The sequence below is a fragment of the Uloborus diversus genome, chromosome 8 (genome assembly GCF_026930045.1).
Source record: "Uloborus diversus isolate 005 chromosome 8, Udiv.v.3.1, whole genome shotgun sequence".
Taxonomy (NCBI): Eukaryota; Metazoa; Arthropoda; class Arachnida; order Araneae; family Uloboridae; genus Uloborus; species Uloborus diversus.
Genome location: NC_072738.1, coordinates 148,281,068 through 148,293,770, shown reverse-complemented (window position 1 = coordinate 148,293,770; position 12,703 = coordinate 148,281,068). Strand labels below are relative to the sequence as shown.

Genomic DNA, 12,703 nt, shown 5'->3' with positions numbered 1-12,703 from the left:
GATTTTTTTTTTTTTAAACAGGCAGAATGATATTGAATGGGACAAAGGTTGAATGAGTCATCGCTAATTTTCAATAAATTTGCTTCAAAAGTTACTTTTTAGTGTCAACAGTGCCTTTAATCATCCATGTAACTTGACAGTATTTTGGTTCTTTGAAGTGAAGCCACATAGTTGAGCTCTTTTTAAGTTTCTAAATCAGATCTTTTTTGAAAAAACCATTCAGTAATGAATCAATCTTCTCATTCAAAAGTGTATTTGTTTTGTTTACAAATTTGCACATTTTCAAATGCATATAAATTAATAGGCTCAAAAATTTCAGAACATGTTTAATTCCCGACATTGAACGTAGCAGCGTGCCGTATGTTGGGCACTACTGTTTTAGAGCATTAGAATTCCTCTTTTTCTGTATTCTATCGCCTGATTTAAGATCTTTATTTTCTAAAACATTCAAAAAATATAAACTCTGATAAATTTAATAATAAAGTCCTTAAAAGTGATGGAATCGAACTCGCATGCAATTGAATTGAATTTTTTTTTTGAGTGGGCGTGGCAAAACTAAGAATGAAATTTTGCTACTACAGAATATGAAACGTAAGAAGTGTTGAAAATAACAGTCAAAATAAGTGATGTCCAGGCAGTAGAATCACATTGCAAAAAATGGCAAGCGGCTGCGACAGAAGTGGATGCAATGAGATTTTAAAATTTAGATTTGATTTTTGGATCGTTCAATTTTCCACGTTTAATAGCTTTTATGTGCTACACTGCTAAATCACTCAAGATTTCTAATGCTCCTTTAGCTATTGTTCCTTTCTCTTTGTCCAGGAAATTTTTCCATGACTTGAAATAAAATTCCATGACTTTCAATGAAAGTTTCAATTTTCCATGACTTTTCCAGGTCTGAAATTCTGTTATTTTCTTTCTATGACCCGTATGAACCCTGGATAAAAGAATTTGAAAGCTACATTTCCTCAGAAGCTTTTGATTGGAAAGATTGATTAAACTTGAAAACATTACATAGATCATATTTGAGAATAATATATTTTGATGTTTAGTTTCTTTACCATTTGAGTCTGATGAAGATGCTCTTCTCTCGAGTCAAAAATGTATAGAAGTGAGATCACGTTGTTGTTTGCTGCCTTGATTTTCAACACTACATTGACTATAATTTACTGTGAGCTTCATTGTCAAAAAAAGGAAAGAATGGCTCTAGCAATCCAAGAAATACTACAGGAAGTAAGAAAAATTAACTGTAGAAAATTTTTGTGGGTGAAAGTTCGGCAGCGTGAGGTTTACACAGTAAAAAAAAATCAACGGAATTCAACCATGCAACTTCATCATTTGCGCTATATGTAAATGAGGAATTTACGAAATTTGTGTAGAAAATTTCTCATGCAGTAAGTGAGCTTAAAAATATTTGTCTTGTTAAAAATTACATACTGTGTAAAAATTGGAGTAAATGCATATATTGAAAATAGACACTTCTATTATTTTCAATATACGTATTTTACTCAGCACTTATATAGCATAACTACAAGAAAATTCTTCAGCAATCATACGTAGTATATCTTTATCGAACAGCTAGGCTTGTAGCCCTTTCCAAGGAGACTTAAAAAAGAGATCTTTCTCATTTTACTGTAAGAAAAAAGTTCATTTAGTTAATCTGTTATTCCTGAAAGGTTTTTTGAAGAACATACTTCAATTGACTTCTGATTAAGTGATTAGAGATAAATGTGTAACCTAGTGTCGGAAAAATTTGAGCCAAACTTTTTTTTTTTTTTGAGCCTCCTTATTCCACGAATATCCCATTTTCAAAATTCTCAATACATAATAATTACTGTGCTTATTTTTTGGTGAATTTGCTTTGTATTCATTTTTTAGCGATCACTTTAGTATGTAGCAATATTTGTAATTTTATGTTTTGCAGTTGTGTCTTAGTTCCTGTCATAAACTACGGAGCAGCATCAAACTAAAAAAAATCTCCCAACTTTTATTGTCTTTGCAAGTGTGTGCGCATGCGTTTTTTTTCTTGTTACTTGTTACTTAATACCCAAGGGGTTCGCCAACTTCTTTTGAAGTTTTGAAGGGGTTCGCAAGGGGGAAAAGGTTGGGAACCGCTGTCTTAGATCATTATGAAGTAACTTTCAAGTTGAAATTCATGTGGAAGATTGAGAAAGTTTGAATTCTACAATGCTTTGATGCAATACAGTATTTCCTGATTTAACGTTTGAGGGACTGGAAAAAAATATTGTTAAATCAAAGAGAAACAATCAATGTAGTCAAATTCAGACCAAAGAAATCGTTAAATTGAAGTCAAACTATAGTTGACTCTCTTTCACTATGTAGGGAAAGGGACTCAACTCCAAATAAAGGCATCGAAGGAAAGAAATAAAAAAGGACCATTTGAAACTCGTGGGGTAGTTATGCTTCAAAAAAAAAAAAAAAATCCTTTATGATCTGCTGCTTCTCTTTTTCTGCACTTTAGAAAATCAAACAATATAAAACTCGCAATAAAGAAACATTTTAATGGAATTGAATATTACAGCTTAAAATCTTAGCTTCTGGAAAAACCAACGGCTCTTGCCAGTCTTATACCTGAAAAAAGAGAAAACATTGCAGATTATAATAATCATAAAAACTTTTTGTCAAGTGCAAAACATTGGGAAACATTTATCATAAACTCTATATATCAGGAGTTCCCAAACATTTGATTTGCAGAAATCTTTGAAGAAGTAATTATATCATGCCACCTTAGTCTATCTCTTATTTTATAGTCTCAATTTCAGTTTTAATTGGACTGCTTAGTGATCTTAACTTACCACTCTTCTTCACTTCATACTAACTACATCATTCAAGTCTAATAGATGCAGGTTTAATATAGCACACTCAGAATGACTTTTTTCCCCTCTCTTTTTGATCTTATTGCAAAAAATTTGGAGATTGGGTAAAAATCACAAGTATCAAAATATCCCTTTATTGGTTGCCTACTTATTTTTTTGATGATGAAATTATTGAATACATCAAAATATTATGGCAAATTTAAAACGGCGCCGCGCCAGTATTATTTTTAATTGCAAACCGTTCTGTTTGATTTAATTCAGCCTTTTCTTAAAATTTCAAACATAAATTACCAAATTCAGCCTAACTTTCCTATGTCACAACGTGTCGAACAGTTTCACTGGATACCGCAACACCATCATTAGATTCTTACTATATTAGCCTTAAGAGTTTAGTAGAAAATATAAATTTTTTGATACTAAAATACATCTTAAAATAATATTTATGTACAAAGTATTCAAATGTGACTGAGATTGCCAAAAAGGAAAAAAAAAAAATTCTTGGAAATACTTGAAATCAAGTTTAAATTTATTCAACATTTTTATAGGAGACCAAAATAATAATAGAAATTCAACTTATTTAGAACGTGTTTCCAACATTCGAACATGGTCATTGCATTTTGTTCGACCAAAAGACCTCATGAAACATAAAACTACGCAGAACCCTAGCTTTTGACTTGGCCAACATAGCCTCTTGATGGCTCTGGGTAGAAATTTAGAAAAATAAGCTCAATGGCCAATGACTACAAAATTTCATTGGTCCATACTACTGATGCATGGAACAGTAATATGGCCTAATAATGAACACCATTTGGCCACCAAATAGTTAACCTGTTTTTGTCTATAAACAAATCACATGCTGCATTGAAACTATAATTTTGTACCATTAATTATTCAATATGCAAATGTAAGATTTTAAAAAAAGATTTGGGGCAAGTCTTCCCCCTTATAACATTAGTTTTAAAACTTCAAAAGCATTTGGACCAAAAAGAAAAATACACTTCCTTAGCAAAAGTTCTTAAAAAATCATAACTATATTTAAGTTTCTAAAATTTCTCTCCTTTTAGAGGCATTTTTTCATGAAACTTCTCAATAAAATATGAAAAGAAGACTAAAAGTGAAATGTTCAACATGGAATTGCATCATATAAATTTCTATCGTTTTCATTTAATAAAACTAAAAATAAGAAATTAAATTTCTCCATTAGCATAAGGTTTTGCAATAGAAAATAAAAATATATAATTATATTTAGATAAATGCAGACTTCATTGGTTTAGCACTCTTGAACAAAATTTGGAACAGTGCTTTTTATCAATTCTAGACCATGAATACTATACTGCCGTGGGCAGGTAAACGGCAGTGTTTACAGAAATGTGTTTTCGAGATATGTGCTTTGGAGTCAACGCTAACAAAGGGAAATGTTGGAATTAGAAGTCTTTTTCATCAAAAACTAAGACAGGCAAAACCCTACATGCTCATCAAAAACAGGTTTTAGATGTCAAAAAGCCAGCCCTGGTTTTGCAACATTTTCTCATAGTAGCTAACTTTAGACAGAGCCGTATACAGGGGGGGGGGGGGAGACTTAGGGTTCACCCCCCCCCCTCCCGAAAAGTTAGTTTCACATTCAAATGTTAGTTTACATTTAAAAATTTCCAAAAAATATTGTTCCGAAACTCAAATGTCTTTTATATGTATATTAATTACATAAAATGCTTTCATAATAGATAACCCTGAAATTATTTTCCGATCACAGACCTGACTTTAGGTCACTTGTGTTACCTCCAAAAATCAGAATTTTCATTTTATAGTTCATAATTGGCGTTTTTTCATCAAAAGGTACAAATTAAAAGGGCAAGACCTGCAAAAATTAAATTTTCTCTTTAAACATGTAAATGGGTACCATCCTACTGTGTATGGGCTGATTTCCCTAATTTAATTTCATAACGAAAGTGTTCATGAAATTCAGAGAATCTGCTCTGTATTTAAAAGACTTTCAAATGTAAATATTTTTGTGTCATATTCATATTTGCATAAATGCAAATTCTTTCTTTTGGAAAGAAGTTATAATTTATTTTAATGCTCAAATATGCTCTACTTAATGATGTTCAAATTTCATAAAAGACGCATTCACAGTTTTTTCCAAGTTATGTTTATCAGAAGTTTGCACATGTCATGTCCACAATGTGCACAATACTGTGAAATCACATAAGAGTAACTTATTGCATATAAATTGAATTGGAATTATTTCTTCATAGTTATGTATGTACCAAAGAAAGCTAACTGTTATTGGATGTGATTTGGATCCTGAATGCTTGAACAACCCTCAAAACTTAAATAAATTTGAAATAAAGTGAAAAGAAAACTGCAACATACTTGCATTAAAACATTAATAAAATGTTGAATAATGTGGTTAGAAAAAATATTTACCTTTCCTCAAATTTTGCCTTAACATCTCGTCTGGCCTTACGTCTCTTTGCTGGATCTTTTAGTACTTCTTTATTGACTATGCTTTTGTCAAATTGAATATCTACCATGTACCTAGCAAGAAAAAAAATGTTATGCATGTGTACAAAAAGTAGGATAATATTTTTCATTCATACATTACACAGGAGACGATAACTACCATTTAAATTCAAAACTACCTGTGATGTATTTATCACTTTCAACTGAAGACCAAAACACAAACTTAAAACATATTTCTAAGCATCAAAAATTTATTTTTAAATATTGCAAGAGAGCTGCTATAAAGACGAGATTCCTTTTCTTTATGTACTTTTATACAAAATTTTTATGGAATAATTTAGCTGTTAAAATTTATTTTCGGGCATACAATTGTGAAATGTTAAAAACATTTCTTTAACAGATCCACTCAGAAATTTAAGTTGGAAATTTTCAGAACTTTTAAAAGAAAGAAGATTTTGAGAGTACAATTGATTTGCTTGTGGAATTGGCTTTCAAACGATGCAGATGGAATACCACCTGTGAATGAATATGATGCTTAGAGAATGACTTCTCAAAAATCAAAACATATACAGAAAAACTTTCACTTTATTTTAAGAGTAGGAGACCAAGAGGAATAATATTGAGGAGCAGATTTTTAATGTTTAAAAGGGAAAATTTATTAAATGAACATTAAAAAAGTTAGCTTCTTACATAATGTATGTTATCGTTTCTTCATGCAAGACCAAATGATTAGTTACATTTTAAAAATGAAATGCAGTAAATACACAATAACAAGTGTTGTAGTGCACAGTGGCAAACTGTACATATCTTTGATTAAACTTGCAGCTTTTAGCTCAAAATGCAGCCTCACAAAGTGACAACCCCCCCCCCCCCCCAAATAGCAGACACCATAGTAAGATAAAAATATCAAGTATATGCCTTTTGCTTTCCATCATGCATTCGTGAAAGCAACAACGAACATGTTTTCATTAACTTTTCAAATTTTGAAGATAGTCAGAGTTAAGGATATTATGAGCAATTTTCTGCCAATGCATTTATCTACAGCAAATGTACAGTGGCTCCCAAAAGTGTTCGTACACCTATGACTTTCAATGAAATAGGCCTCTATCCATTGGTTAGAATTAATATTTTGGAATAGTTATTTAATTTAGTGTCATTTAATTTTTTTAAGGAAACATCGATAAAAACGAAGATTAGATCTCATGCTACAAAATTATCCGAGAAAAAAATTTGGGGGGCAAAATTGGAAAATTCCCCCGACTTTTTTAACTATGTCATTTTCCCTGACAATTCCAAGTTTTCCCGGAGTGTACAAACCTTGAACTGTCCATTATTTGGAGGTACTACTGCAATTTTTTTTTAACAGTAGTAACTAATACCCCGGCATATACACTGTTCAACATTAAAAATGCAACACCAAGAAGGCATTGACAAAAATCTAAGCAAATTTCAGGGTGGACACACAACAGAGGAACTTCTACAATGGGTATTATTTGTACTGTTATTTCTGGCAGACCAATCATTGAAGATATTTTTTGAGCAATCATGATTGCTTATTGTTCTCATTTGACTGTTTTGGCGTGCTATCATTTTATTTTCCTATCAGCACCCTCTGCCAGCACCACCGTCGACCGGCTCCTCTAGCGAAAACCGTCTCCAGGTTGCGTCCATATCCTACACACACGCATACAAACTCACACACCTACACACACAGCACTGCATACAAAACATGCACACACATGCATACATACACACACGAACGCCTACACACACACCCGAACCCATCATGCACACACTTGCTTACATACAGACTCACACTCAGGCACCCACACACATGCACCTACACAAACACACACGCGCAGACTTGCCAACCTTATGAAAAGAAAAAACGGTAGATCCAGTCAAAGCTTTAAGGGAGAAAAAGGGAGATTTTAAACGATGCTATAATAAGTAAAAAACACTGTTATAACAAGTATTTATTTAATTTTTTCATGAAAGAGAATTCACTCGTATAATCGCTCTTTTTGTTTGTAGATATTTCTTTTTTTCAGACATCGGTAAAGATGAATGTTAAACTACAACGCACGCTGTAGATCAAGATGAAAACACGCGGCGCAGTTAGCATGCGTTTGAAAACTGAACGATACCGCGAAAACGGCAACGGCGCATACGTGAGATAGAAGTGGAAGTGCGAACGTAGAGTTAAACCAAAATACCATCTCCGGAAGCATTTCGGTCGACACTCCGAACGCACCCATCGGATGTTTGCCGCTCACCTTGCGTTCGACGAACCTCACCGGTCGATCGGTAAGTAACCGGTTGCTAACCGCAGCGATCTATGATCAACCGGTTAACGCATCCCTTACCATTCTAAGCAGTTGATTGGAGCACGTGATCATTAGCTGTCACGTGATTAACTAACCGGTTGTGCTCGTCGAACGTGAGCTCACTGAGCAGTGCGGGTTTGCTCTGCTAGCCATGCCATCTATTAGGGCTGTGAGTAACTATTTTAAGGAAGAAAATTAAGTTAAATTTTAAAAAAAAGAAAAAACCCCGAAAAAATAAAAAAAACGGGAGAAATGGATACTCAAACGTACAACCGGGAGAATGGAGTAAAAAACGGGAGTCTCCCGTGAAAAACGGGAGAGTTGGCAGGTCTGCACGCGCATACATACACACGCTCGTGATTGCGAAAAAACAATTTGAATTCATGATGCCAAAAATTCAAATTAATTTTTTTTTGTCGTGGAGGTTACGTGTAACAGGAGAATGCTAGGCCGCGGTCAACATAAGCACTTTCAGTAGACAGCCAATTCTACGAGGGGTATGGTGATCGGGCTGAGAAGGGCAGGTCAGTCCTAATGTCAAACTGCAGCAGATGCCACCATGGATGCGTCCATGGTGCATCAGCAGTGGTAAACATGGTTGGAGCAAGCAAATGCGGCAATTTAAGGAGTGCCGGTGGCAGCCAGAGTGACATCAGCACACATGGACCAATGCATCTGCCGACCAGCATTGGCAGTCCCGCAAGCGATGATGCATGTGCCCCAAGGCACCCCGGACGTTCCCACATCGATCCAAACTATTTTCCTTCGAATGGTTGCAAGTAGCCTGCACTTTCGGTGTCTATTACGAAGACTGCCATTGAACCCACAGCATAGACGTCAGCGCTTGGGATTGTGCCGGGCTAGAGCGATTTGGATGTCGGAACGTCATGTGCTCAGATGAGCAGCATTTCCGATTTTTCCAATGATAGTTACCGCATACGAGTGTGGCATTGATGTGAAGACAGGTCTAATACAGCAGCAACTGTGGAGTGCCCCACCGCCGGCAGCGACATCATGGTTTCAGGTGCTATTGCATGATACCTTGTTACCTCTAGTTCGTATTCAGGGCACTATGATGGCCGAATGATATTTGCAGAATATGCTGCAGCCTGTGGCAATCCCTTGCCTTTGGGGGGGGGGTGCCCATATATGGGAGGAAGGGGGACCCAAGCCCCCCCCCCCTTTGAAATGAGAACTTTCTTGTTTTTAATGCTTTTTTCATTGCAAAAATGTATAAAAATTTCTTTTCCACCCATTAATGAATAAGTTATTAAAAAATCAAATTTTAATATCTCTAATCTGTACTGAATTTGTTTCCATGGGGAAAATTTTGCATATGGGCACCTTTGTGCCCAATGCAAATTTCCGGCAGGCTAACACCCAACTAAATAGTGCTCGCATCTCCCAACATGCTCTACAAGGTGTACAAATGCTTTCGTGGCCACCATGCTCTTCTGATCTGTCATCAATCAAACATGTGGGATGTGATTGGACGCTGTTTGCAACTTAGTTCCTGCCTTGTTTCGAGGACAAACTCGGGCAAATAGTTGACAGGGAACGGAGATTCATCCTTCAAGATACCATCCACTCTTATTGACTCTGTATCTGGACTTGCTTCTCTGTGTATCGCCACTTGCAGTGGTCCTACATCCTACCAAGTTAATGCCTCACGTTCTCGTTCTATAATCTCAATGTCGTTTCTAAATAGAGATAGATCACTTTCGGTTCCTTGCTGTCTATCCTTTTGCCAAATTTCATTTTTTCCCGACCATTTCTCCTTGGTGTTTAATTTTAACGTTGAGCAATACATGCAAATGAAGGTGTTCAAAACATAGTGCAATTTTTTGTTTATTGCAGTTAGAGAATTCATCATATAAAAATTAAACACATAGTCAGGAGGTATATTGTATCAGAGCACAGAAGGCATCCAAGTTTGAAAACAGTAATGTATCAGACTATTGCTCAGACGTGACGATGTGCATTGTATGCCCTGGATTTTAAATCAAGGATTTAAATTTCGCTTTTAAGCACACAACACAGAAGATAACTAGAGTAACTTAAACATTAGCATGGAAAATTTACTGCAAACTTAATGAACTTAGTACAAGTATTACTTCAATTACAAACATTTTTTAAAATAATTTGTGCACATTTTTCCCCAAGGAAACACTTTAGTGTAGAAGAGTAAAAGGAAATACTATGTTTAATCTCACAACTTTGCAGAAAGCACTTTGTTTTTGGCATTGAGAAAGAGGTTTGTTGCAACACCAAAACACAAGAAGCAGTTTCCTGCAAATTTGTGTGATTAAATATGCAATACTCCCTTTTAGTTTGAAGTAGATTTTTTTAAGAAATTGCAGTTTACTAGCTCTTAATGAGTCAGAGTATTGAATGGGCTCGAGTTTATTTCTGTAACAAAATATTATAAAAAAAAGAGAATTAATTAAAAGGTCTGAAAACCAGGCAAAAGAGATTATTTACCTTGTTGGCATGAGATGATTATAATTCAGAACTTTAACAAAAGGCTTGATTTTATTTCGCTTGTTCAACTTTTTCTTCGACATGCGTCTGGTAACTTTTCTTGGATATCTATCAATTCCAGCAATTAAAGCATGTCCATATGGTTTGTCAGACGTGCCCTCATCATTATTCTAAATATAATGAAAAGAATAACAGTAATGAATGTACATAATACTAGCAAACACAGGGTAACTGTTTGAAAGGTCAAAAATCCCTATTTTACCGAACAAAATTTACAAAATAACTGACAAAAATTTTAAAGTACTGAATATTTTCAGCATAGTAATCAGTAATATTATGCTTTGTAAAATGGATACCAGTTTTATTTGTAATGTATGACAGTAATTATTTATAAAGTAAACCAAATTAGTAAAAATTTTATCAAAAGTTGTAGCTTTTTCATATGATTATGACTTTCCAAGAGAAATTGTACAGTATTCAGAGTTTGTACAATATAGGCAAGATGGCAACGGCAATCAGTTTTATTAATTCCACAACAATCAAGGAATCAAGTGGAATGATAAGAGAAGAGAACAAAACTTATAAATGAAAGAGAACACCAACTGGAATTTGAAACGTCTTAGAACCTCAGAAACCCGACAATTCAGATAGAAAGACTTGGAAAAGACTGGTCTTAATGAGACCAGTTAAAATGATTTGCGTATAAAAGGCACTGCTTTCTTCATAAACATCGCCAATTCGAGGTAGATATGCAGAAATATCTTTAACGAGAGAGGGTGAAAAATGGAATGACAAACGCATATCCTGAAGTTAGATCGAGGAAGAAAAGCACTTCACTTAAGTCTGTCTAGTAAAAAATGACAAGAAAAATAAAATATTTCATGTAAATAAACAACACTGGGTTAGGCAATAGGAGGGGGGGGGCGCATAAATGAATAAATAAGTTTGTGGTTTTATGAGGTTGGACGACAGTAGACGTTAGGGGTTAACTGACAAATGTAAACATTAAGCTATAATGATTGAAAAAGTTCAACACATGTTAATACAAGAACAAACTAACCTTTACAACGACGGCTTTTCTTCCTGCATATCGTCCATTTAGAACCAATACAACCTTCCCTATTTTCATTATTTTCCCCATGCTGAAAAGAAAATACACAGCTGTTAGCACGAAAATTTGGAAGCTATACTAATAGCATGAGAGAACTGAAACCAGGAAATAAAATAGTATTTGACCGATTTACTATGAGTTTTAAATAAATACAAAAGTTCAACACATAAAATTATGCTTACGCTCAGATGTTTATAAGTTCCTTTCGAACTTTATAAAAATCCGAACCCGAAAATCTCTATAAGCCTCGGGAACAAAAACAAGCGTGGATTTGCAAAAGTTTAGATGTCACACTTCAAAAGAAGTTCACGGAGCACAAAGTTTGCGTTCGATAAACCTCACCGGTTTACCGGTAAGTAATCGGTTCCTAACCGCGGCGTTCTTGAGAGCTACCGGTTAACGGACCTTATTCACGGTTTGGCAACGGTCCCATCAGCTGTCCGTCTGCGGGTATTTTGACCAATTACGTAGTGTCAGTAGTGCTAAAAAAACTCGTTTTATTTAAGGATTACTGGACTTCATGCGCATAATGAACATGTTAAGGGCTTAAAAAGACTTACGAATGCATGGAAAATGCCGAGAAACAGGGAAAATAAAAAGAGAATTCGAGTTTTCACCATATGTTTCTGATAAGAAACCAAAGATGCTTAAACCCGTGAAAATACGATAATAAAGAGAGTATTTCGTATCAAATGAATCGTTCATCATTCTTTTACGTTTCTTACTTAAAAACGTAAAAAACCTCCCATTTTTAAATAGAAAGAAGAGTTTATAAGCCACACAAAAGCAAGTGTTATGATACGCTGTAGTTCCCACAATGCACTGCAGTGAGGGGTTTTTACCCGCAGTGACGTCAGGTGAATACTGTCCACTGGTGGCTACCGATTTCGTTTTATGAGTTTTATGAACCGGTTGACCGCATCTCTAGCTGGTTGATTGGTTGATGGAACCACGTGATATTTTTGAACAATTTTATGTATTTTTCACCTACGTGTTATCGTCTGAGCGTGGCCTACAAGGATGCAGGCCGCCGCTCGGCTACGGTCTGAGTCATGTCTGCCCAACAAGTAACCGGTGATCTACTGAAAGCGTTCGATGAACTATCACGTGATTAACCAACCGGTCGTGCTCGTCGAGCGTAAGCTCAATACGGTCCCTTGAATTCGAAACCAGTGAGTTACATATATTCTGCAACTTTGTGCCTCTGACTTCAGCAATACTTTTTTAGCAAACGAAAATGCTTTTATTCAAAATATGCTGTGTGTGTTTTGTGTTCTTTTTAATTAACAACGTAAAAAAATGCAAAAGAAAGGTCAATTAAAAAGTAATAAATAAAATGGTGTAATTAATTTATCCTTTCTGTGTGGGACACGGGCCCCCTGAGCCCCCTCCTAAAATCTGCTACTGGAAACAATTGTCATCTCGTTGAAACTGGTATTGCATGTAGTTCTGCCTGGCTTAAGGGCGGTACCACTGCTTAATACTCA

General features: G+C 35.1%; 1 protein-coding gene across 1 annotated transcript; it reads right to left on the bottom strand.

The window, feature by feature from the left end:
* Positions 1-2,502: 2,502 nt before the first annotated feature.
* On the bottom strand, positions 2,503-11,537 carry LOC129227573 (60S ribosomal protein L27-like). Its single transcript, XM_054862155.1, has 5 exons — positions 11,399-11,537; positions 11,166-11,247; positions 10,106-10,275; positions 5,262-5,372; positions 2,503-2,592 (listed from the first exon to the last, which is right to left on the bottom strand). The coding sequence occupies exons 2-5, from the start codon at positions 11,244-11,246 to the stop codon at positions 2,544-2,546; spliced, it is 411 nt and encodes a 136-aa protein (XP_054718130.1). The 5' UTR covers position 11,247; positions 11,399-11,537; the 3' UTR covers positions 2,503-2,543.
* Between the last annotated feature and the right edge of the window lie 1,166 nt (positions 11,538-12,703).